Source organism: Cimex lectularius, unplaced genomic scaffold, assembly GCF_000648675.2.
Source record: "Cimex lectularius strain Harlan isolate CLEC.00 unplaced genomic scaffold, Clec_2.1 scaffold458, whole genome shotgun sequence".
NCBI lineage: Eukaryota > Metazoa > Arthropoda > Insecta > Hemiptera > Cimicidae > Cimex > Cimex lectularius.
The window spans coordinates 31205-55630 of record NW_019393035.1 but is presented as its reverse complement, the minus strand read 5'-3'; the positions used below and the strand labels follow the sequence as shown (position 1 = coordinate 55630).

Here is a 24426-nt window from a genome sequence, read left to right as displayed (position 1 = left end):
TGGTAACACAATTATCATAAATGATAGAAAATATAAAACAGTTTTTTAATCCGTCTGGAGATAAATCCACTGGAAAACAAACTTGCCCCAAAAGAAACAGTGTTGTTAGTTAACCTGTTCTATTGCTTAAACCTTTATAAAATCAAGTGATCTTTGCTTCCCATTATATTAAAATTTCTATGAAAATTAACGAGATAGACTGTAACACTTCAATTTCCATTTTGAAAAATAAAGGACAACCAAAAACATAGTTTTACTCCACCAAAGGCATCGACAAATAAATAATCGTATTAATCTTCTAGAGAGGGAAAAATATTTCTGAAAAACAGTTATCAAAACAGCTCCAAATTGCGCCTAATGATGAAGAATATGACGATGTCCTAACACAAGGTTGTCGATGGCATATTTTGACTTGTTATCAAGGATAGAAACATAAAATGTTCTTATTTTGATTAGCAGGCATTCAGAAGTCCTGATACCAGTTCAGGGGAAGAGAAGCCATAGAACCATAGGGAAAAAGCATTCTACCAGAGGGGACCGGAAAATTCAATAAATTTTCTACAATATTTTGCATCTGGCCGATGTAAACAGCTCGGTAATCTACAAGCAAAACAATTTTTATACCAACTTTTTGAGGAAATGTACACAAGACAGAACTTCTATCAACCGTCCTCTATCTCTCAATCAACATCGACATAGCTTAACATTTATTTTTATTTTTATTGTCATCAGCAAACAATATTAAACCACTAGCAGGCAGGTCATTAATAGCGACTAGAAAACAAATCGGACTCATAACAGAACCTTACGGTACACCGCGATTGAGTATCGTGAGATCCGACTCACCATAGCCCACTTGTATCCTACCTTTGCAAAAACCTGCCAACAACGTTTCAAATTATTAATATTGCGCAAAATGCTGAAGAAGGGTATACAATATTAGAAAGGTTGTAGAAATGTGTTTTTCTTTAAAACTGTGCTTATTCCTGATTTTTTAAAAATATAATAATAATATTATGGGAAGTTTATGGGCCGACAAACAGCTGATCAACTGTTTTTCCTTCTTCTTCTAGTCTTTCTCACGTATTTTTTATTTGTATACTACGTTGATATCCTAAAAGGGCTAGCCTCTCATTTGTACCTCAAGTTGTCAACTACAGAAGAGATATAAAACATATAATACATATACAAATATGCATCACCACAAATATCTAAGTCTGGTCACATTCACTCTCCCAGAGTACTCGATATTCCTCGGGGTGTGGTTAAACAAGCCCCTTCCTTTCACGCTAATAAATTACATTCATCCCAAGAGATTAACATAAAACACAATACCCGATACAAATAGAAGTCTGGTCACACTCACTCTCCCAGAATACTCGATATTCCTTGGGGCCGGGTTGAAAAATCCCTTTCTTTCACGCTAATAAATTACATTCATTCCAATAAATTAACATAAACACAACACTCGATAGAAACATAGAGGTCTGGTCACATTCACTCCCCCAAAGTACTCGATATTCCTCGGGGAGAAGTTAAACAAGCCCCTTCCTTTCACGCTAATAAATTACATTCATTCCAATAAATTAACATAAACACAACACAAACACTACACACATTTAAAAAACCCTATTATAATATTAAAAAACCATCGATATAATAATAATAAACAAAAAACGTCTTAATTAATAAGAATAGTAAATCTTTTGCCAGGTACATTAGAAGAAGGAAAAAAAAATAGATTTTCGTTAACCATATCGTGTAGGTCTCGTTTGGGAGAAATTATCATCAATATCATCCGAAGATCACCTTTCTTCCAGTTATTTTATTTTTACTCGCTTCCAGGCGAAAATTGGGCAATTTAACGACTAGCTTAAATTACACAACAAAGATCAATCCATTAGAAAATTAGGCGATAATTAAGCCGGGCGTTTCACCTTTTTCTCCGTATAAAGTTTATAAATAATTGTCACATGTTCGTTATTAATTAATTTAATCGGAGAGCTCGTTGCCGAGAAAGCGAAATGGAGAGAACAGTAGCGAGAAATTCAACAATACAACAATTAAAAAAAACATATCTAAGGATTATTTAGATAAATATTGAACATCAGACCCGAGGATAAAAAGAGACAAAAATTGACATAGATTTTTAGCTTATTGTTAGTACAATCGTCTAAGCAGTTATGACAAATATCAATGTTAGCACTGATTTTTTTTAAAATAAATAATTAATTAATTAATTTTTTTATTTATTTTTTTGGACGAGTAGAAAAATAGTTAAAATAGTTTTTAATGCGATTCAATTCGATTCTGATTAACACTGTTGGTTTCTTGTTCAGAGTCATTCAGGTAATGATTATTTTCTTATCTTATCAATTTTTCAAACATTTTTCTTGCATTGCTGGCTTTGTTCGGATTTTGAAGAATGAATTTGATTTATATCATTTATTATTCAATGAGACTTTTTTGGTTGATAAATAGATCGAAAAATATTCCGTCGTGAAATATGGATTTTATCCAAATTCAATGTTATTACGACCGGCAACAAGTTCTCGGAGGTCAAATAGACAAGCCGGCGTCCCACAAGGGGTCATTCTCGGTCCCATCCTTTATATAATTTATATACGGCTGATCTACCCGCGCACCCAATACCATCACCACCACCTACGCGGAAGATATGGCAATATTGTTCTCTAACTCGAAACCTATCCGAGATACCTCCAACACCCAAAAATACCTTGAGCTTATCAAAGACTGGTAAAAAAAAAGAAAAGAGGAGGACAAGTTGAATGAAGTATAATGTACTAAGTGTACGTTCATTTGAAAAAAAAAAAAACAGTCCTTCACCGTACATACAACAAAGTGGTACCAACTTCCATTCACGTCAAATACTTAGGACTGTTCCTAGACAGCAGACTGTCGCGGAATCCCCACGGACTTTAGAACAACTTAACTAGACGACTTGGACAACTTCTAGGACCGAAATCCGGCTTGACCGTCAACACTTTACCAACCTTATGCAAGACTTTACTGCGACTACTTTTGACATACGGAGTGAAACTGGTGTGTTCTGCCAAGCCATCCAACATTCATTGAAGCCAATTCTTCCAATCAAAAGTCCTTAGACAAATTGTCAAAGCTCCTTACGACGTAACTTCACAACTACTTCAACATTCTTTTAGTGAACGAACTGATCCGTTCCAGATTGGAAAAGTTTCACACCAATCTCTCGGTCCATCCTAACTCCACAGCTCGAGCCTTAATCGACGATGGCCTCGGGACCTCCTTGTCCCTTAATCCCTGACACTGAGTACCAGCAGTGATTGGTTTATCATGGCATGTGTTTACCGGTTGCAGCGCTGTTGTTAGTGATAATGTAATATGTACTATGTGTATGTACAAATGAAGCAATTTAAAAAAACCAAGGTTCAGATTTTATGTCATAAGTGAGAAAAGTAAGGATGAAATTGACATAACTACATAAAACGTCTTATTTTTTATCACCGGTTCTAATTTTTTTATGGATGCCACAGTTCAGTCATTCTATGTAGTAGTTTATGGGGCTCTAAAAGCCTCTAAAGATTCTAGTGGGTCGGTCGAGCCGTTTTAAATTTAAAACCATTTTTGTGATTTTCTGGCTAAAAAAAAGCTGAAGAACGTGATTATTTTTATTTTACCTAAAATTTCTATTCAAGAGTTTTTTATGAGGCGAAAAACGAATATTGACTTTGTTTCTAACAATTAGTAAAAAAATATTTCAACCCTTTATGCTGAAACACGAAAGCAATCAGGCAGTCAAGCGAAATATTAATTTATACCCTCTTAACTGCACATCAGACTTTTGTTGTCGTTATTTTTATTAATTGTTTAGTAAGGTTTCGGCTAAAATCCAAACAACAATATTTAGAATTTGTTAAATGTACCCAATCAACAATAAATCATGTTCAATGATCAGTTTTAGTCAGCGGCTTAATATGTTATCAAGCTGGTTTTAAAAATTTCCGACCTTAATTTTTGCAATTTATGGTTTATAAGTTATAAAAATCCTAAAGATCAAGGGTTGAAAAAAAAAATTATTGGTCCAATAATGTTCTTAGGAAAGAATTTTCCTGCGGTTAATCCAAAAATTCGGCCCCAGTTCTAAAACAGTCCATTCAATGTGTAAAGTTTTGACAATTGACAAAATATCAAATTTCATAACACCTCTGGATTTCATCCCCCAATTCGAATTTATTTATTCCTTATTTTACTTAGAATTAGAAAATAATTATCAAGTTGTATTAAATGAAATTAGGTATAAAAAAGTTTCAAAAATCAAAGTAAGCTGTCAGTAAAACAGGCCAAAAAATACTTTTATCGAAAAAAGCAATTTGGATTCGTTCTAAGCACACTTTAAAGCACTTAAATACGAATTTTAATTGCAATACAAAATTAGAATTTTTAGCTTGATTTACCGGGGACAATTATTTTTCCCGCCGATGCACGTCGTTCCACTTAAAAAACCATTACAATTTTGGATTTTATATAAATTTAACGTTATTACGACCGTTGGAAAGCTTAACGTTTCCACTGTCAATGTATGTCATCATTGTTTAGATTTTATGTCGTTATAAGTGAGAAAAATAAGATGAAACTGACACAACTTCATAAAACGTCTTATTTTATATCACTGGTCCTAATCTTTTTATGGATGCCACAGTTCTGTCATTTTATGTAATTTATTGGGCTCTAAAAGCCTCTTAACATTCTAGTGGGTCGGTTGAACCGATTGAAATTTACAACACATTTTTTTTTAATTCGAAAACAAATCGTAGGCATTTGTAAAGGCTGAACAATATGAGTAAAACAATTATCTTCCCCAAAATTTGTATTAAATAGTTTTTTTAGAATATAAAAAAAAACCATATTGACTGTTTCTTAGCAAAAAATATTTCAATCTACTTTGCAGAAATCAGACAACTGAACGAATCATCATTGAAACCACTACTGCAATTGTGGATTTAATCCAAATTTAACGTTATTACGACCGTTAGAAAGCTTAACGTTTCCACTGTCAATGTATGTCAACAATGTTTAGATTTTATGTCGTTATAAGTGAGAAAAATAAGGATGAAATTGACACAACTTCATAAAACGTCTTATTTTATATCACTGGTCCTAATTTTTTTATGGATGCCACAGTTCTGTCAATTTACGTCATTTATGGGGCTCTAAAGAGTCTAGTGGGTTAGTCGAGCCGATTGAAATTTAGAACAAGTTTTTTGACATTCGAAAACAAATCGGAGGCATTTGTAAAGGCTGACGAATTTGACAAAAACTCTTCTATTTTTATTTCTCGAAAATTTGTATTCAAGAGTTTCTTTTTAGGGAGCGAATGCCTTTCTTTTAAAGGCCTGGAAATGATAGAGAGTTATGAACGAAAATGCGCACTTGTGCCTTAGACAAAAACTCTATTTTCTCTATAATTCTCACTATAAAATAATATTTGAGACAGGCGTTGTGACAGATAATTTTAAGGCAGGATATTCCCATTGTATAAGAAAGGCATTCCAGTTATGTTAGTAACTACATAGGCCCATAATTTGGTAATACAATAGGAAAAACAAGAAGGCATCCTACATGAATTCCAAGCTGGTTTAGGAAGTTTTATTCAACCGTAGACCAGATATTTACCTAAGAGTTTTGTGAAAAGTAAAACTAGTCAAAAGAGGGCAAAAGCATTCGAAACTTTTGCCAATCTTTCCACAGCATTCGCACTGACAGACAAATTTTCTGCAAGTTATGTCAGGTTTTTCCAGCAGGATGGTGAAAAGACTTAAAAATTTGCATCGAGGTCACATGCATCTGTGTGGAATAAGGTCGGCCTTTAAGAAAAGTAACGACAAAGGTGTGCGACAAGGCTGAGCGTTGAGTCCGCTACCCTTTGCATTCTTTCTTAATTATATTTACTTGGATTTTGGAGATAGACACAAATACAGTAAAATGATTTATAAAATTAGAAATGTCAATTAGAAACAAAAAAGTATATCAATCATTTAAATCAAGTAATTTTTTCCGGTCAGACAATTTTTGCGGTTTCGAACCAAAAATGTAAAATTTCGAAACCGTCAAAAATAGTGTACCAATATAGCGTAATGTCGAATTTTATTCAAATTGAACAGGGTGAGAAAATATTTGGAGGCAAAATTGCGCACATAGATTCTCAGATACAAAAAAAAATCTTAGATTTGAGCCTATTTCATTGAAAATCTCATAAAGACTATAAACTAAAAGTCGAGAAATTGGATTTAAAAAAAAATTTTAATTTGGATTTTAAAAAAATTGTAAGAGAAAAAAGAATGACTCACATTCGGAGGGGCGGGCGAAGAAGGTGAAGAGGAGGAAGACCCAGGCAGTGACGAGCTGCATGTCGCGGGTGGAGGCTGCACTCGCAGGGCACAACGACGGCGCATAAAATTCCTTCGGAAATCACAGATATAAAACGCACAAGTCGTGTCGGAGACTCGAACCGGACTGCCCGAACCCGAAGTGCCCGAGCCGGCCTTGGTCTGCCTCTGAGAAAGTGGGAGAGCCGCACCCGAGAGAGGGGAGTCTTTGGCGCAGAGCGAAACCGACCGGACGAAGAAGACCTCGAAGATGCGAAGGTCCTCCGGAGGCCAATGCCACGTCGGCAGTTGACATTTCCCCCTAATTCTGGACAAAAGGTGTAAAAATTACAACTTTGCACTGCTCACGACTACCCTTTAGAAAAATATCGTGCAAGACCGAAACTATGCGCATGTTTTATTTAATAAAAATCTAAACATTAAATAAATAAATATTTACCATGAAAAAAGTAAGGCTGTTCAAAAGGAGACTTGTCAGTCCTCCTAATAGTCCTAGAGTCTTCTTCCTGTGGTCTGCGAGGTGTAAAACATATAATTTGGCAGTTTCCAGTCATTTAGGTCTGAATCAAATATTTAATTCTGACTATTAAGTACTATAGTTTTAACAAAATGGAGCAAGCAAAAATTCCAGCGCAGTTCTATTTGGAGTGATCTTCGATGTCTGGCATTTATAAATAAAACAATCAGAATAATTACTGATACTTCAGATTACAAATTAATAACTACAAACAAATGAAATTGATGTTGACTGATGATTCTTTTGAGAACTGGATCTTGCAGTTGCAACCTATTACATTTAGTATGGCTACAAGCTCTGCTTGGTTGTTAGCACACCAGTCTGCTAATTTGTAGGTTAAGGTCATTTCATGTGTAAGTTGTTTGTATAATTTTACTTGTAGTCACAGAATGGCGCCTAGTCCTCTTCTCTTTGATCCATGGGGAAAAGTGAGTAGACTTTTCATGATGGCAGGAGAAAACTATCGCAGTTTGACTATCAGCCACAATATACAAGCAAACATCAGTGTTATACAAGAGGTCATCATCCATTCTTGAGATGTGAAAAATCCACCAGAACCTTGGCATTACCTCCTGTCATCTGCAGGGTGATGAATCTGTAATTTGATCATGTAGGTCATACTGAAGATGGTGAAATGCTAAAGCGTGTCTGACCAACCCAGCTTGCCTAGGCAGAACAAGATGATTGAGTAAGGGTCAAATTACAAATTTACTGGAACACTGTTTCCATCATAAATGAAGAAAAATGAAGCAATAAGAATAACTAATGAGGCTCGACATAAGGACTATGGTATTTAACAACAGACCAAGGCAATTTGTGATGACGGTAGATTGGGATAAGACATATGGCCACAAAATGGATTAGTTAGTAGAAAGGAAAAGATAGACAAAAGCACTCTGGGGGGAAGATCTTAAGAAATACACAGCAGACAATTGTTGGAACAGGGCAAAAATATAGAATGGAAAGAGATGGGGGTCTGCTTGAAAAACAAAGTGTAACGTTGGAACTGCATCTAAGTAACTTAAACCTATTTTTGTCCTTTTTTCACTTGCTCTTTGGTGGTTTCTTTAATTCCTTGGGGTAAGCCTATTGTCTCTTGCCTATTTTTTAGGATTTTTCTTCCTATGTGTTTTGGATTGACCTTTTCTTCTCCATCTTACTAAATGTAGTATCCATTTTGTGGCTTTTTCGGCCCAATTTATCTTCACTTGTTCTGCTTAAATGTCCCATCTAATTCAATTAATTTGTTTTTTGTTTATTACATCTGTCCACATCTTGGGCCTCAGAAATTTGTCTTATTGTTCCATTTCATTATATTATTCCTGATGATACAGAAACCATAGAAAAAGAGCTATTCCTACCACTACCTCTTTTCCATCTCTCAAAAGCTTTTCATACTTGAGGTCAATTATATTATAAAAAACCTTCCCCAAAATAAAGCTCTTGGTTATGATCTTATAACTGTTGACATCCTTCGATTCCTCCCTAAAAAATAAATCTTCTTCCTAACATACCTTTATAATGATGTTACAATGGAACATTCACACTGCAAAGTGACAACCACTTCCTCAATCCTATCACTTGACTCTTTCCTAGGAAAAATCAAACACACAGCCACCGTGTTGAAGATGCAATCTCTTCCTCACTTGAAACAGGACTGCCCAGCCTCTTCGATGTAGTAATAATAATAATATATATTTTACAAATTAATCCAATTTATAAAAAAAAGTTTAAATATAGAAATATACAATATAAAAAATATAACGTAAAAGTAAAAATAAGAAAACAAAGGAAAAATTACTTAAGTATTAAACAATATGTAAGTAAGAAAATAGCTTAAAAGAATGATTCATAAAATATACCTAAAAAAGATCACATTTATCATTGTTATTTTAAATTTTTAAATTGTAATTGTAAAAGAATATAACATTGTTTAACATAATATACATATTTTAAAATGTTACATAAATAATATTAGAGAACAATTATATAAAAATGTTGATTAAGTAAGTAAAATAAGAGTATTTTGTGCAAATTTAGATGAATATATAATCAGTAAATATTTCAATTAGAAATTATATAAGTGAAATATGGTAATATATACATATACCTACATACAAGTACAGAAATGCAAGTTTTATGGCTAAAAGATTTTGTGAAATTTTTTTATTGGTATAGAAATAATGAAAGCTAATTTAACTTAAAATATACATAATAATTTGATTTAACATGTCTGTGGTATGAAAAAAAAGAATTAAAAATGTAGCTCATTGATTTGGTTTGGCATCAAGGTTTGCTGTGGAAACTCAGGAGCATCTAACTCTTCACCTACTTCTTCATTCTGTGATTATATCTGACTGACCACTTCTTTCAGGTTAGCCAGGGAACTGATCTACTATCTGGTTAAGGCTGGAGTCTTTTTGAGTGCCTTTGGCCCCATCCTGTCTTTATCCCATTGTCTGACCTAGTCACCCATCCACAGTTGTGCAAATGTTACTACTATCCTACAATAAAGGTCCTCTTCTCTCACATCACTCACCTTAACAACCTAGAGCCTTGGCTTAAAAATGGCAAATAAAAATAAATAATGAATAATGACAAAAGCCAACACATAACTTTTACCTCCTACTTTGAATAACGACCCCCAATATATCTAGACCATAGTTAACTATGTCTGCTAACTTGTGCTGGGCATTGAAACTAATATGGAATCAACATACAAGATGAGATAAGCAAGAACTGACTTGCTGGTATAAAGAAATTTTTACAACTTCTAAATGATCAATAATGATGCTTCACAACAAACTATTAATATCCAAGATGATAATAAAGCCCATTTGGATTTATTGCATCAAACTGTGGGGTTCAATCAAACATTCAAACTGTCATGGCATTCAGATTTTCCAATCTAAAATTGTCTGAAAAATAGTAAACACTTCTTTCTATGTATCCTATCATAAAATCCATTTCAAATTCAGATCTTAACATTCCTTTTATGAAAGATGTCATAAAATCCCAATACATAAAATTTAACAAATCCATTTCATTTCATCCCATTCCATTAGGCCTAAGCTTAACCTGTACTATTCCCAATAATCCTTCCAGGTTAAAGCTGCAGTATCCTTGTGACCTGTTGGTCAGTGAGACATAACTTTTAACGGTATTAATGGGTGATTCTTGACACTCTAGTACTAGACTGTTTACTTTATTTTTCAATTAGTAAAAATTGAAAATTCTGTTGTAAACAATCCCTGACTTTCCCTGACAAGTTAGCAAGTTTTGCATTATGTGGATTTTATTCATGTTATCAAAACAGTACACACAACATGTATCAATGTTCATATTGTACATGGTTTAATTTGAACGTGCTAGATGTTTTTTGAAAATTCCTCGACTATCACAACTGAAATGGCTATTCTGTTTAGTAGAGTAGATTAATTTTAAAAACAGAGGTCTTGAAAGATCAATCCAATGATGATAGATTGATGACTAAAAATATTTTCTTTAAGCTTTGTCCTTCGAATCATTGCCTCAATTATAAAGCCTAGTTGTTAAGCAATGATTTCATTTTTTGTATCATTGTTTATCATAAAATTGCATATACCTAAGACAAGCCTCGTTGGAATGTTGTTCAGAAACATTTTGCTTTATTACTTCTTAAACACAAGATTTAAATTCTTTTTTGAAAAAGAATCACTATCACCCTTGGAATTCTCTTGAAATATTATTTTTTAGAGGAAATATATAATAATAACAGATAAGATATAACATAAGATAATAATAACAGTACAGTAGACTCTCGTTATCCACAGAGCATCACTTGGATAACGAGAACTATGGATAATAGTTTCAAATTTCAGACTTTGAAGCATTTTCATCCATCTACATACCAGACACTTTATGTATCATGCCTATCGTCAATGTTATGTTATAAACTTACGTGCATATATGTCAGGGGTTTTTCAATAAGAAAAATAATGTATGGTAACATACATAAAATTTATTCCTCGAAGGAAAACAATATGTACATACATCAACAGATGCGAAACAAACAAGAAAAAATTATTAGGAGCCTAAAAAAGATAAAATTTATAAAAAGGATAAAATAAATTCCACAGTTAGAAGAAGATGAACCAGCGATGTTTGCTCTTTCAGCTTTCTCAAAGAACATTGTTACTGTTATGCTTGACGAGCTTTTCTTCTTTCTTGTTGCTGTAGCTCAAGGAATCGAACAAGAACTAAAAAGTTGAGCCAATTGATTGAATTATTTTCCCAGATCACAATTTTAAATTGTGACATGCCAACCTGGTTGACGACTATTTTTTTCAGTTTACAACCACTATAATTCATTGAATGTTTAAAGTCAGGGGAGAGCTTTTAAGCTTAACCCAAAGCCAAACAATAACCCCGACAGCAATGAATGTATATGACTACTTAACCTAAGCCCTAATGCTAACAAACTAAACATTTTTAATCTGATTAATCTCATATTGAAACATTTCTCCCTTCAACCTGTCTTCGATGCTAACGCTATTTCATATAACCTAACCGTACTTAATGCTAACATAATGTTAACATAACCTAACCGCCCTTAACTCTAATCCTATTTAACATAACCTAACCATCCTTAAATCTAACCCTACTTAACATAACCTCTTACTTTATCATTACTTTACTCTTGTTCTTTTTGAATCATTCCACTGCCACAAATAAGAATCGATCTCCTGACCGTTGGAACTGACATTTCCGATTCATTATTTGTGCCAACTACCAGCCTTTTTGGGCTATTTATCTGCATTTTCGTCACTCCAACCCTTCAATCTTCATTTGCCATTTTCTTGAGTACCCTTATCTGAAAAGCCATCGCTGCTCCATAGTTTCTATAGCCCTTCTCACTTCATTATCTCTTTAAAGTTCTAGTGTTTTAGATATTTTAGCACATTCTTTCAATTCATGTTAATATTTCTGCCTGGTTATTGCTACACCTAGATGACAGTTGGTGTATTTCCTGATGCACCATTCTATTGGCTGTGTGTATTACATAATTTGGTTACAATCTTTTCTCCCAGTATTGCACTTGGATGTGGCCAATGTTTATCTTGTTTGCTGGTTTTTCAATGTTGTACTCAGGCAAGATTGCGGAATTTTCTTCTGTTTTTAGTTTCTGCTATTTCTTTTGTCTCCTTTTCAACGCTTAATCCCAAACCGGTGCTCGTTCCTATTTTCAGTGTGTCTTTGTGATTCCATCAAATCAAGTCTCTTTTAGAAGACCCACCCAGCGAGGATAGGCAGACCAAAATGATCAGTAACATGGAGACATCTCACAAAATATTGCTTATTTATCCAATAAATGGTTTGTGAGCAACAATACTTCAAGAGCACATGGCAAGACTTGCTAAGTTGAGTCCAATAAGAGAGCACGTTTTTTCTTGTGTATTGTTTTTTTGGTCATTTTCGCCCCAAACTTTGGCCTAGGGCTCCAATCCAGCCGGGCCGACTTGCCAGTTATCTTATTTACTTTTTATTTATTTATTTAATTCTTGTTATCAGTATGGTAGATCACATTTTATCTATTAAATTTGCTGCTGTCAAAAAACTGAAAAATTTGGCAATTTTTTCTTGGTTGTCCCCTAATATTTCAAACAGCCTATTCAAGAGAATAAAATTTTCTTAAGTCATGATATATGCGACATGATAGTAAAATATGTTTTGTTGTTATTATTTCATTGCATGCTCTGCATACATGCAGAGAGTCGTGGGCCATTAAGTGACCCTTGATGGTCCAGCAGTGTCCTATTCTCAACCTCCTCGCTTCTCTTCAACCTAAAGGATGAAAGCCATGCCTGTGTGGTAGGTGGTTTATTGCCATTGTAACTATTTTCTCTCTAAAGGCCGCAATGTCATCCTGGCTTACCTCCACAACAAGGTTTCCAACTCCATCTTCCTCCTTGGCAGCCATATCTGCTTTCCCATTTCCAGGGACACTCGAATGACCAGAAATCCAGAGAAAAATACACTTTTCACTTCCTGCTCAACACGTCTCAATGAGATAGTTGCTTACCAGGGGATTTAGTGAAAATAAATATTTTTTCCACAGATACTTGTAGCACCAACACTCCTGACGTCCCTGGAACCATCTGCATATACGCTGAGGGCAGTGTACATTGTGTATTGTTTAAATAAATAGTTGTACAAATTTGTAGTGCGTGGTTACTCAAATCACCTAAACCCCCCATTGGTTGGTAAAATAGTAATAAATTAACGAACAAAGTAATGTGCACTTTATCTTTGTCACATAGATTTGTATTTATGGTAAAAATGTTGGTTATTTCTTCCAGTCAATGTTTAACATACACAGTATTAAAACCATAGACAGATTAATTCAAATAATATCAGCCATTAAAAATCAACAAAAATTAATTACAAAATTAAATGTCAATCGACCAAATGAAAATAAGTAAAAAAAAGCAATTAAAATTAATCTTTCCAATCATGAGAAAGGAGGGATAGGAAGGGATGTCGATGCGTATGCTTCCTGGTTTTTAAAAAGCGTAACGACATTCGGCGGAAGCTCGGTGTTTACCGACGAAATAACCTTGATTTCATTACAGCAAACAGAAAGTCCACATGTTAAAGATAATGCAATATAAATAATAAACGGCTAGCGGAAAGGGACTTAACTTCCATGAAAATAAGTATAACTTACAAGTTCGTACGGGCAACTTGTTGGCATAACGAGAAAATTGAGGATGGGTCAACATAAGCCGAAGCGCCACGACTTTTGTCCCCGACATGACCGCCGTGTATCTGGAGAAAAAATGAAATGCGAATTTTACACAACTCAGAGGATGTTTTTAAACTGTTGTATCATCGTCATAGCCGGGCTATATTGACACCGTTGACATCGGGTTCAATGAAGATTAAGTAAGAGCAAGATTGTGCAACTCTCGAGTCATCCAAACTGCCCATCTTAATTTCAATTTGATTCTCAAAGTCAACGCCTAATTCTCCTCATCGCACTCGAGAGAGTCATTGTATCCCTTTGGAACTGGGATCAAAGTTTTATCTCTTTAAAAAATAGTTCTTACTTACAATTATTACAAATTACATTGAGTACGGAGAGGAAGAACTATCTTTTAAAAAGGTTAAACAATATACTCACCCCACCTTTGTCATTTCTAGGGATCAAAGTTCATTCAGCATATGAGAAATGGTGCACCTATTCCTAATCCTCGGTACATAGGAATAAGTAGGGGTAGCGTTAAGGACGGTTAGGTTATACTAATTAGGGTTAGATTTAAGGGCGGTTATGTTAAGTAGGGTTGGCATTAAGGTCGGTTCAGTTTTGTTAAGTAGAGTTGGATTTAAGGACGGTTAGGTTACGTTAAGTAGGATTAGCGTTAAGGACGGTTAGGTTATGTTAAGTAGGGTTCGATTTAAGGACGGTTAGATTATGTTAAGTAGGGTTAGTAGGCAAGCCAGAAATGTTTCCATTTCCAGTACGACTGTAAGAAGAATGAGACGCAAAAATTTTTAATTAAACTCGTGTCAGGTTATCGTGCAAATTATTTAAATTATGTCAAAAGCTTCCTCCTCCCTACTATAGACGACTTTCTACTTAACAAGTAATTTTAATGTACATTTACGTTTTATTTCTCTCGTCTGTATAAAAGCGGTTTGATTGAATAATTTTTTCACTGACCGGAATAGATCATAATCTATAAGCGCAATGTCCGGCGAATATGGCGTGTCAGGAAACGCGCCTCGACGAGGGCTCAAATTTGCCAGTCCAGTCATTATGTAAAAATGGTCGGTTTTTGTTTTTGTAAATTAAGCCAATATTAAAAGTCATCCAATTTGAAAGGCGTCGCTTAAACTTTCCTTGGGCAAAAACCACAAACGTTTTCGGTCTGTTTTCGTTTTCCCTTGAATATCTCGTTCTAGAGCTTAGGAATTATTAATCTTGAAGATAGAAGAATGTAGAATATATTTTACTGCGAGGAATTTTTTTTCTAAATCCAATAGGAAACGCGATACACCGCAATGAAGTAAACATTTTCACAAATTGTAGAAAATTGTATCTTTCGGCTTTTCTTTTCAACATTTACGCATAAACGATCATTTATCAAAAGATTAAAAAGGGTTTTAGTAAAGGACGGTTAGGGTAAGTAGGTTTAGGATATATACCGACTATTAGGTTAAGTCAGGTTATAGTTAAGGACGGTTTGGTTAATTTAAATCAAGTATTTCTTCTTCAGGGTCGTCCTTGAATCAGTAAAAAAAGATGTATGTCAGAATTAGATGTCAGAATGCATGCTTCTGTTCTGGGAGTTGTTCCTCGTTAAAATAAAGATCTCCGCCAGGCTACATGTCGCCATTTCAGTTGGGGCTTCTCCTAGTCGTACAGCAAAAAACCGATAAAACTATCTCCAGGCAGATCCGCTGTAGACAATACGGAATTCAACGGTAGACTTGTCAGATCCACCGTCGGAGGGATGATCAGAACTGAAGCGACTCCGGAAAGGTCGCAGGTCCATCCGACCAGATTTTTGGATAGTAAATAATTCCAAAAGTTCATTTAAAAACGTAAAACATGAACTTTTTCATTTTAACAAAACAAACAACCCTGTGAGATTTCCCCTTGTGCTGCAAGGCATTGAACCCATAGGTTGGCCATTTCCGATCGTTTTGGCCTATCAGACGAGTTTCGATTTATTACGATCTTCAGTCGGTGTTATTACAACGGAATTAAAATGTTATTTTCTTATAAGTTCCTCACTGAAGATGGATCAAAGCCGAAACGTGTTTGAGTAACATCAAAAACCAGGAACCATCTATAAATTTCAAACTACCACAAAAAGAGAGCAACGGCCGAATGGATTAGTCTCTGACTGGATCAGGGTCATTGATGGCCGAAACTTCATCTCTAGAAGAGTGTACAGAGTACTTACAATGGCGAAAAATCCTCATAAGATCTGACAGCCAAGTTACAAGCATCAGCTAACATCCAAACTCTCCAAAACATTAGATACACACAACAACCTGACAATATCCTGGTGCCAGGACACAAACAGGGGAATGAAAACGCAGGCAAACTGGACAGAGACTCTATTTCAAAATTTAAGGCGAAGCGGACGAACTCCAGAGGTGCTAGGAACAGTAAAACGTATGATTAAAGAACTCTCGACAAAAGTGGCAAACACATTGCTACAGTTAGACAGAAAAACAATTGTATTGTAGGCCACAACACCTACTCGCTCTCTATACGGAGCAGAGAGATGATACGTTTCCGTTGCAATTGACAGTGCAAACTCGTGATTAAAAAACCCTCACCGAAACTGGAGGGTTTTAACTCTGGGGAATAAAACAGTCGTCTTGTGATTCTGGGACCTGAATTTGGTCGTCTCGAGAGACTCCAAGCCTTTCTGTACCTTTTATCGGTCTTTGAAATTGTCGACTGAAACTGCCCCGGGCTAACAAACGGTAACAACTTTGAAGGGAATCAAGAAAAACGTTGACCCTTCGTTTGTTAGCATACAGCCAAAGGTCAACAGGAAGGAAGATGGCGAACCGAAACGCGCACGCCAAAAATGATCGGAAACGAAATACAGATCCATCACCCCTAGGTGAGCCAATTTGCTGCCTACCTGTTCTAGGAAAGATTTTGGAAAAATTCATTCCAGTATAAAAGCTCAGCTCTATAATGGGCAATAAGATTTCGTGTGGGCGATATGGAACAAGAAGGACTGTCGTCCGAGGATGCAATATGAAAATTGTATGACGTAACAGAGAAAAGCGAGAAAAAATTTCGTCCCGTCGCCAGGTGGTGGATGGGAAACAAAAGATCCACCACCCTCGCAAACCCTTTCAGGAAATCTCAATATATTCTGGAAAAATTATTGCGTTTTTTAAGCATAATTATTTTATAAACGTTATGACCGCGGGATCAAGTCCTTCCTTATGTTTTTCTTTAAAAAATGGCGATGGGGTTAATTATAATATAACAGATTTAACCAACAAATCGAAATGTGAAGAACCAGAATTTCAGTTTTTAAAAAAGTGAGACTTGAAGAATTGTGCGTTTGCCTTTAAATTCCGTTTTTAAACGACCTAAAAGTTAAAAAAAATGTTATGAATCCAATGTTTTCATTGTTAAAGGATGTTTAATTTAGAAGGACGATTAAATGACCGGAATTAGATTTTTATAGTGCCTAGAACGGCTGATTTAATCTGGCCCAGTATAAAATGCAAATAACAATACGACTGTATCATTAGTCGACATGACCCGCTCGAGCTACTTGCTGCTGTACGCCTGTGGTTGTTTTCTTAGTTTATCAACCAAAAACGTTCTGGCTTGTGTAAGATTGATAATCATTAAAAAAACTACCTTGTTCCATTTGACAAAACTTTTTGTATTAAAGGGGGGATACGAACTCATAACGCACAAATTGCAAAACTGTGGTGGATCAGCGAGTGACATCAGGCTGGAAAATTTCAATGTCTCACTCAATTCGGATTGCTTTGTTGATGCGACTGGCTGTGTGGAAAACAAAAAGGCATTTAAAACTACTAAGGTAAATTTAATGACAGGTTAGGATGATTCACCCCATAGATCACCTTAATTAGTATATACCTTGTACCCACAGCAGGATATTTTGAAAAAGTACAAAGTAAAGTAAATTGAACTATAATTCTTACTAAACTGTTCTATATTCTTGAATAGTTTACTTTTTGTAACTCAATATACTGGAAACTATGATATAATGAATTTGTAACTTAGCGTATTCGATCACCCCACTCTAATTTGGCTTTGTCAGATGTGTTTCCACAGATCAGGATGATCAGGTATGATCAAGCTACAATTTAATTTAAAATCGTTATACTCAAATGGTTTATATAATCTTGTAAATGACTACTCCTCTTCCTTTTTTGGTTGATTTTCTTTTCTTCAATGACAGATTCCACTTTTTATAAGAATCATCAAGTTTTCTTGAGTTTGTAAAACAAACTTAAGAAAACCTGAAGATTAGAGTAAAAAATCTAATGAGTTGAAATTCATCGACATCAATAAATCAGTTGGTGGAAACAGTTCACTATTTATTTGTCTGAATTTATATAATCTATAAGGCTCTTTTTATAATCTTCAAATTTGAATGAAGAGTGTACAAGCCAATAGGTCTGATTTCTGAAGTAATGAAAAGGCGAATGCAATGACTCATGTACCAACATCTGGATCTGACAAAATATGATTAAAAGTAAATGGCAGTGTATAGTGTGTTGAATTGGCGGATGAGCTACGTATCAATGGTTTATAGGTGACCTTCGGTGGATCCCAATCGAAGAAGATGGATCCTCCTCACCTATTAATAATAGGCTATGTGAGGTTCACAAACCAGCATGTAAAGAAAGGTTGCTTGATGTGTCCTATGCATTGGGGGGGGGGGTTCCTCGACTTCATACAGAGAGCATGTAAGAATGCCACCTGATATGAAAATTGTCCGTGAGCAATGTTTATGTTCCCTATTAATTTTTGGAGCAATCAAGGCTATTTTATTGAACATATTGAATGTATTTATTAGCGAGAATGTTTAGTGTGAGGAGGCTGATGGTAGAATAATCAGTGCCCAATTGACCCTCAATTTTTGTGGTTTTGGTTTTTGTCTTAATTTTGGTTTTGCACAACTTCTACCTATCTCAAACTCAAAACACTTCTACAACTCAACTCAACTGATTTTAAACCCATAGAAGAAGGGTCATCCTCATCCGATTAAGGATTATTAATTCAGGGTTTATTAATTGAAGGGTAATTCCTTAGTTGCTTGTAGAGAGGGTGTAGGAATGCCACCTGATATGAAAATTTTGCTTGTGCAAAGTTCTTATTTCCTATTCTAATATTTGGAGGAATCAAGGTTATTTTATTGTATATAGGATTTAATACATCATTTTGTGTATCTTTAGAGTGAATGTATTTATTAGCGTGAATGATGAGAGAATGGTGGAATATTAGTGCTCAATTGACCCCCCCCCCAAATTAAAATAGTTATAAGTATATGGCTGATAGATGTTGCAGAGTATTCCATCACTCGGCTTGAGTGAATGGTATGTAAATAGGTAAGATTCTATCTAAGAATCAGTAAGAGTTTGATGATAATTAGAAATATGCTAGGGCTTGATACTTCCCAAGCACTTCAGGCTTCTGGCTTAACTTTCCTAGTTTCTCAGTTCTGTTCAATTGATTTAACCCTTCTTTTAAAACGTAGTATATAATTGTCATTGCAGCAATTCTTTTTCCCAGGTCTTCTTCGTACCCTAGGTTATTTTGAGCAGTTGCCTCACATGGTAAGAGATAGGTGGCTGTTTCTTCGTCATTGCACGTCCTACAGATTTGGTCAATATTGAATATATCCATGTTGTGTAGGTGCCAGTGACCATCCTACCTCTCTTCTGAGCTTTACCCTGTTTAGCTGTAGCAATCTATGTGCTCTGAGGGTTCTTTAGTCATAAGAATCTTGTTTTTTGTAGACCCATTCTGAGTTGGAGGAGTCTGTTTGATCTCATTGCCCAAATTATAGATTCTGAGCCTATGAGATCTGTTCCAGTTTATCTGCTTGTTCGTTTTCTAGAATAATTGCTTTGTGCCCTAACATCTACAATATTGTCAGACCGTTGTTTTCCCATGTTTTTGAGATTTTGAATGCGTTCACCAATTTCTTTTACACACTAATGCTTTTCTGATCTTATGTGGGGTTTTTGTCAGTGTAACTTCAGTGAGAGTGCCTAGTCTTCAACCGGCGTCTGACCCCAGACAGTCTAAACCCAAAATTTAGTGGATATTTGTAGCTGCAAGAAGTCACAAGCTCAATTCTTTACATACGTATATGTAAATGTATGTATGTATGTTCAGAGTTGCCGAGAAATAATAAGACTTTATAGTTTAATTGTGAATTTTACATTAAATATATTTTATATGAATATTTTTATCTTTGAATTTTATTTTAGGTTCATTACAAAATATCTAAAGGGAAATTGTATAATAAGGAAGGGCATGATGATATATGCCAACAATTGCCTAAAGCAAGTAATGACATTAAATTAATTCTGTCGTTTTTCGGCATTTCCCAGTCCTGTCCAGTTAAAGCAGTAAGTATATGTTTATTTTAAACCTCTGCTATTAATTAGAAGTTTAAAAATTTGCCCCCAAAAAAGTTTTCTTTGGTGTTTTCAGAATTTTTTTAAATCACAGTATCAATACTTTTCTTTCTCTACAAAATAAAATATCAAAAATGATTTTATACAGTGAAAAGTTATTATTTTTATTGGGAATTCATTGCTTTATATCATATAAACTGTTTTTCAAAATTTATATTCTCCAATTTTCGACATTTAAACAAAAAATAATGTATTGACATAATGTATTCTTTTTTCTCATTTGTTCTAGCACTATTATGTTTCAATAAGAAAATCTGAACTTGTTTTTGCCAGAATAAATAAATTTTTCTGAGACTGCCATGCAAGAACATCTTCTTTTTTACTTCAAACCTTATGTAGTCTTTTCTTTATTCCCTATGTTTAAGTGGGCTGCAGCTATATAATTTCATTTGTTTTTTTGCAGAGAAAAATTTGTGGAGGTAATGAAACCAAGTTAAATTTGAAAAAATATGAATCAAGCATGGGTCTACTGGCAGGCGGAGTGCTCAAAGCGTACGCTATGATTACAACTGAAGTCGGACTGTCTTGTCTGGAATTTGAAGGGGAGGTGATTAAGAAAAAAGTAGGGTAGCAACGTCAACCAAATGATTATCTATGGATTAAAAAATAAAACAATTATTGCAAATTGATCTTAATGTTCTGTATGGTGTTATTAAAAAAATATTATTCTGCTTGAAATATAGTGCAAGAAACAATGTAGCCTAGAAGTAAATTATGGACGAATTGCTTACATCTGTACTTTCCTCCACTGTGACTTCAACAGGTCTTTTGTGGAAGCCCTAGAGCTTATCGCCATACCTTAGAAAGTGTGCTATTCCTTAACTGAGCACTTTCCTTGGTGCCTCCTGATAGATATGAAAAATATCCTGCCGAAGTGGCTGTATCGTCAATGGGCTAATGCTTTACATTCACAAAGGATATGTGCCTGGTTCCTCCTGACAGAGCCGGCATGTTTCTGTCTCAGCCTTCCCCATCTATGTAAGGTGATAGTTAAGAGGGGCCCCAATGCTTGCAACTTTTCGTGGAGGACTTTTCTGCTTTTTAGTATTGATTCTATCCATCTGCAGCAGGTTTTATCAGTTCTGCTCTGTTTCAGTGAAGTAACCAATGCTTCAAAAGGAGTGTTATCAAATGCTCCTTAAATGTCAAGAAGGTTCCTAATGTTATTTCTTGGTTGTTCTGTGAATCCTCTATTTGTATTGTATTATTTTTTTTAGGCAATTACTGTTTTGGCAATTTGCCAATCTTCCTTGCTGGCTTTGTGGCCTTTGATGGGTTCAGTATTGTTCTTTGTCCAGGTTGGTAATAATTTTTGATACTGGAAAGTTATACTTATTAGCATTTCTAATGTTTCCTTTCTGGTTTGTGTCTTTTCCATCTGTTTTTTTCCCTCCCCAATGGGGTTTATAGGGTCTTTAGTATTTTGTATTCTCTTAGGGTTTTACTGTATTCTCTAGTATTATCCGTTGTCGTTCCACCAGCAGATTTTCTTTTTGTTGGTGTAGGTGGTTTGTGGGCAGGCTTCATGTTGAGTTTATTATAGCTGCTTGTATTTGTGTAGAAGTTAGCTCAATATCATGGGTGGTTTTAATGTTAGCCATTGTAGTTAGTGTATTTTCCCCAGTAACTCGCCTTATTTCTCCCAGTTTGTGTTTCCGGGCATTCAACATACATTACATGTTTTATCCATTTGTCTGACTTGTATGTATATGTATACTTTTTTCTTTCCAAAAGGTAGATTGGGGATGAGGCCAGGAAGACAGAAACAACATTTATTTTCTTGTCGAGCTTTCGGCAGAATATATCGCCTTCATCAGGACTTTGAAAAAAATCGTTATATTATATGAATAGGTACATGTGTGGATAACGGATAGCTAGTAAGAGCCATACTTTATATCCGTTATCCACACATGTACCTGTTCATATAATATAACAATTTTTTTCGAAGTCCTCATGAAGGCGATATATTCTGCCGAAAACTCGACAAGAAAATAAATGTTGTTTCTGTCTTCCTGGCCTCATCCCCAATCTACCTTTTGGAAAGAAAAAAGTATATTTAAACTGAGAAGGCTGATCAATCACCAAAGAATGTATGTATATGTGTCGATGGTCTAAGTTGCATATCTCCCCAGAAACTGCAATTATGTTGTATAACAATAAATCACGACTTGCTGTTAGAGAAGCTTCAGCATTATTATTTTAGAGGTACTTCTATTGAAGTTTATAAAACATTTCTTGTAAATAGACAACAAATTGTGAAAGTTAACAATAACACTTCTAGTCAGAGAACTGTTAAATGTGGTGTACCTCAGGGTTCAATCTCAGGTCCACCTTTTTTAAAATATATGTAAATGCTGATAAAACAAGTTTTAATATCTAAGCTGTATATATGATTATGTCACTACAAATGCTTGGCTTAAAAAAAAACAACAACAAAAAAAACAGTAACTTGAGTTGTCATAGTCACATTTGTTATCTACAAATTGAGGAATCGAGAAAACAGAAACAACTTGAGAATGCTGTACATGGGTCTTTTCCACGGTGTGAATAGCTATGGCATAAAATTCCAGGATGAGAAAGAATGAAGATTTTAAAGTTACAAAGGCTTTGTGCTTAATGTACAATACGAGCTACAGAGAACACTGTAAGCCTCTATTTTGTAAATTCAATGCCATGATTATACCTGGTTTGTTCGTTTATACTAACAATTATTTAAGAGAACATTTAAAAAGTTACAAAAGGGTCTGTGATGTCACCTCAGTGAATACAAGAAGCCAAATCAACTTAATTGTACCTTATAAAGAAAAATCAAAACCATTTAAATGTAAGAATTTGTTCACCATAAGAATTTTCAATATGTTGCCACGCACAGTAAGAGGAACTTCCACTCATAACTTCATTAGTGTCATAAAGGATAAAATTATAAAACATCCCTTTTACAATGTGAAATACTATATAACAATAAGCAATACATTTTGGCAAATCTAATATTGTAAACTTAATGAAGCATGATGTACTACAAATTTAACGCACCACTCAATTTATATAGGTTAAAATTAAGTTCATTATCCTTTCTACATTAGTCAGAGGTAATGAGGAGCTATCGTTGTCAAAATAAACAGTACATAATGCTTGTATTACTTTCTTTGTTTACTTTTGTACTGATTAATCTCATTTGCACAAAAAGAAGCATTATGCCCTTCCATTCTGCTACACCTTAAGTCTGCTTTCGGTTAATCTTTTTCCTTTATTACATACAACCAGCACTGTTGCCATGAAACTGAGTTTAAATCTATAATAGGAAGGGTTCCTTGGCACTTGGTTAAATGAAAATAACCTTAGTGCCCGGCACCCAACTCATAGACTTCTTCTTACCACAGCCCAGGAAACGTCCATATTCGCACGGGACACAAATTTTAAGTAAATATTAAACTAAATGAGAGAAACAACCCGATTTCCCTATTGTTATCCAAAGGTTGAAAAATCCCAAGTTATCCGTGGTTGAAATATTTTATTTATTTTGTCTATTTCTTGGCGTTTCGGGCTTACGGCCCTTCGTCAGTATCTAAACGTAGAAAACCTCATTGTACAATTGCCATCCGAAGATACACACATAAATAATTTACAATATTTTATAAAAAATATACCTGGACTATGCTGTAGATACATATGAAGGTCACAGTGGAAAAACGACGAGGGTCCATATGTCAGAATCGAGATTTCACCGGCATCTGTTGGCTTGTGGCATTAACTATTAACCCGCCAAATGTTGCTAGGGAAAACCAATTAGATTCCAATAAAAATAGCGTTTGAAAATGGGCGGCACAGTGGAAGAACGATGGGACTCCTGTGCGCCCAAGGAAGAACGATGAGGATTCATCTCTCCGGCATTTAATAATTCTTCCACTAGCAGTCAGAACGCTTATAATTTTTTGTGACTCATGTGCAGGGCAAAATAAAAATTATACAGTTCTGCTTGTTGTGTGAAGGTTTTCTTTCTCATCCGTGGCCCATCTGGAGTGCGATAGAGATATGAGCATGATTAATCAAAAATCCTATGTAGATATGCCTCAAAGATGGAGGGATGTGGTTGGTCCTAGCAGATGCAAACCCTAACCATTCATTGTTATCGATTGTAAGAGGGAATCTTTCAAATCGTGGACGAATTACTTAGTCCCGATTTACAAACCGAAATGGCCCATCCCCACAAGAACGATTCGATGTTTGAAGATATCTCTTACACACCACAGTATATACACCAACGTACTTCACGGAGCTAATAAGCACATCGTGTTGTGGGTGCGACAAAGGCAA

General features: G+C 35.0%; 2 protein-coding genes across 3 annotated transcripts in view; one reads left to right on the top strand and one right to left on the bottom strand.

The window, feature by feature from the left end:
* LOC106670705 (vascular endothelial growth factor receptor 1) overlaps positions 1 to 6658 on the bottom strand; it is an 85993-nt gene extending 79335 nt beyond the window's left edge. The window contains exon 1 of one of the 2 annotated variants that reach the window (XM_014401260.2): positions 6348 to 6658. In XM_014401260.2, coding sequence (XP_014256746.1) covers positions 6348 to 6408 — 61 coding nt within the window. In that variant the 5' untranslated portion in view covers positions 6409 to 6658. The remainder of the gene's footprint in view (positions 1 to 6347) is intronic. The other variant, XM_014401261.2, reaches the window with a different exon arrangement.
* Positions 6659 to 17169: 10511 nt separating this feature from the next.
* LOC106670682 lies at positions 17170 to 20741 on the top strand. Its single transcript, XM_014401204.2, has 4 exons — positions 17170 to 17261; positions 17325 to 17477; positions 19903 to 20043; positions 20516 to 20741. The coding sequence occupies exons 1-4, from the start codon at positions 17184 to 17186 to the stop codon at positions 20681 to 20683; spliced, it is 540 nt and encodes a 179-aa protein (XP_014256690.1). The 5' UTR covers positions 17170 to 17183; the 3' UTR covers positions 20684 to 20741.
* The last annotated feature ends 3685 nt before the right edge of the window (positions 20742 to 24426 follow it).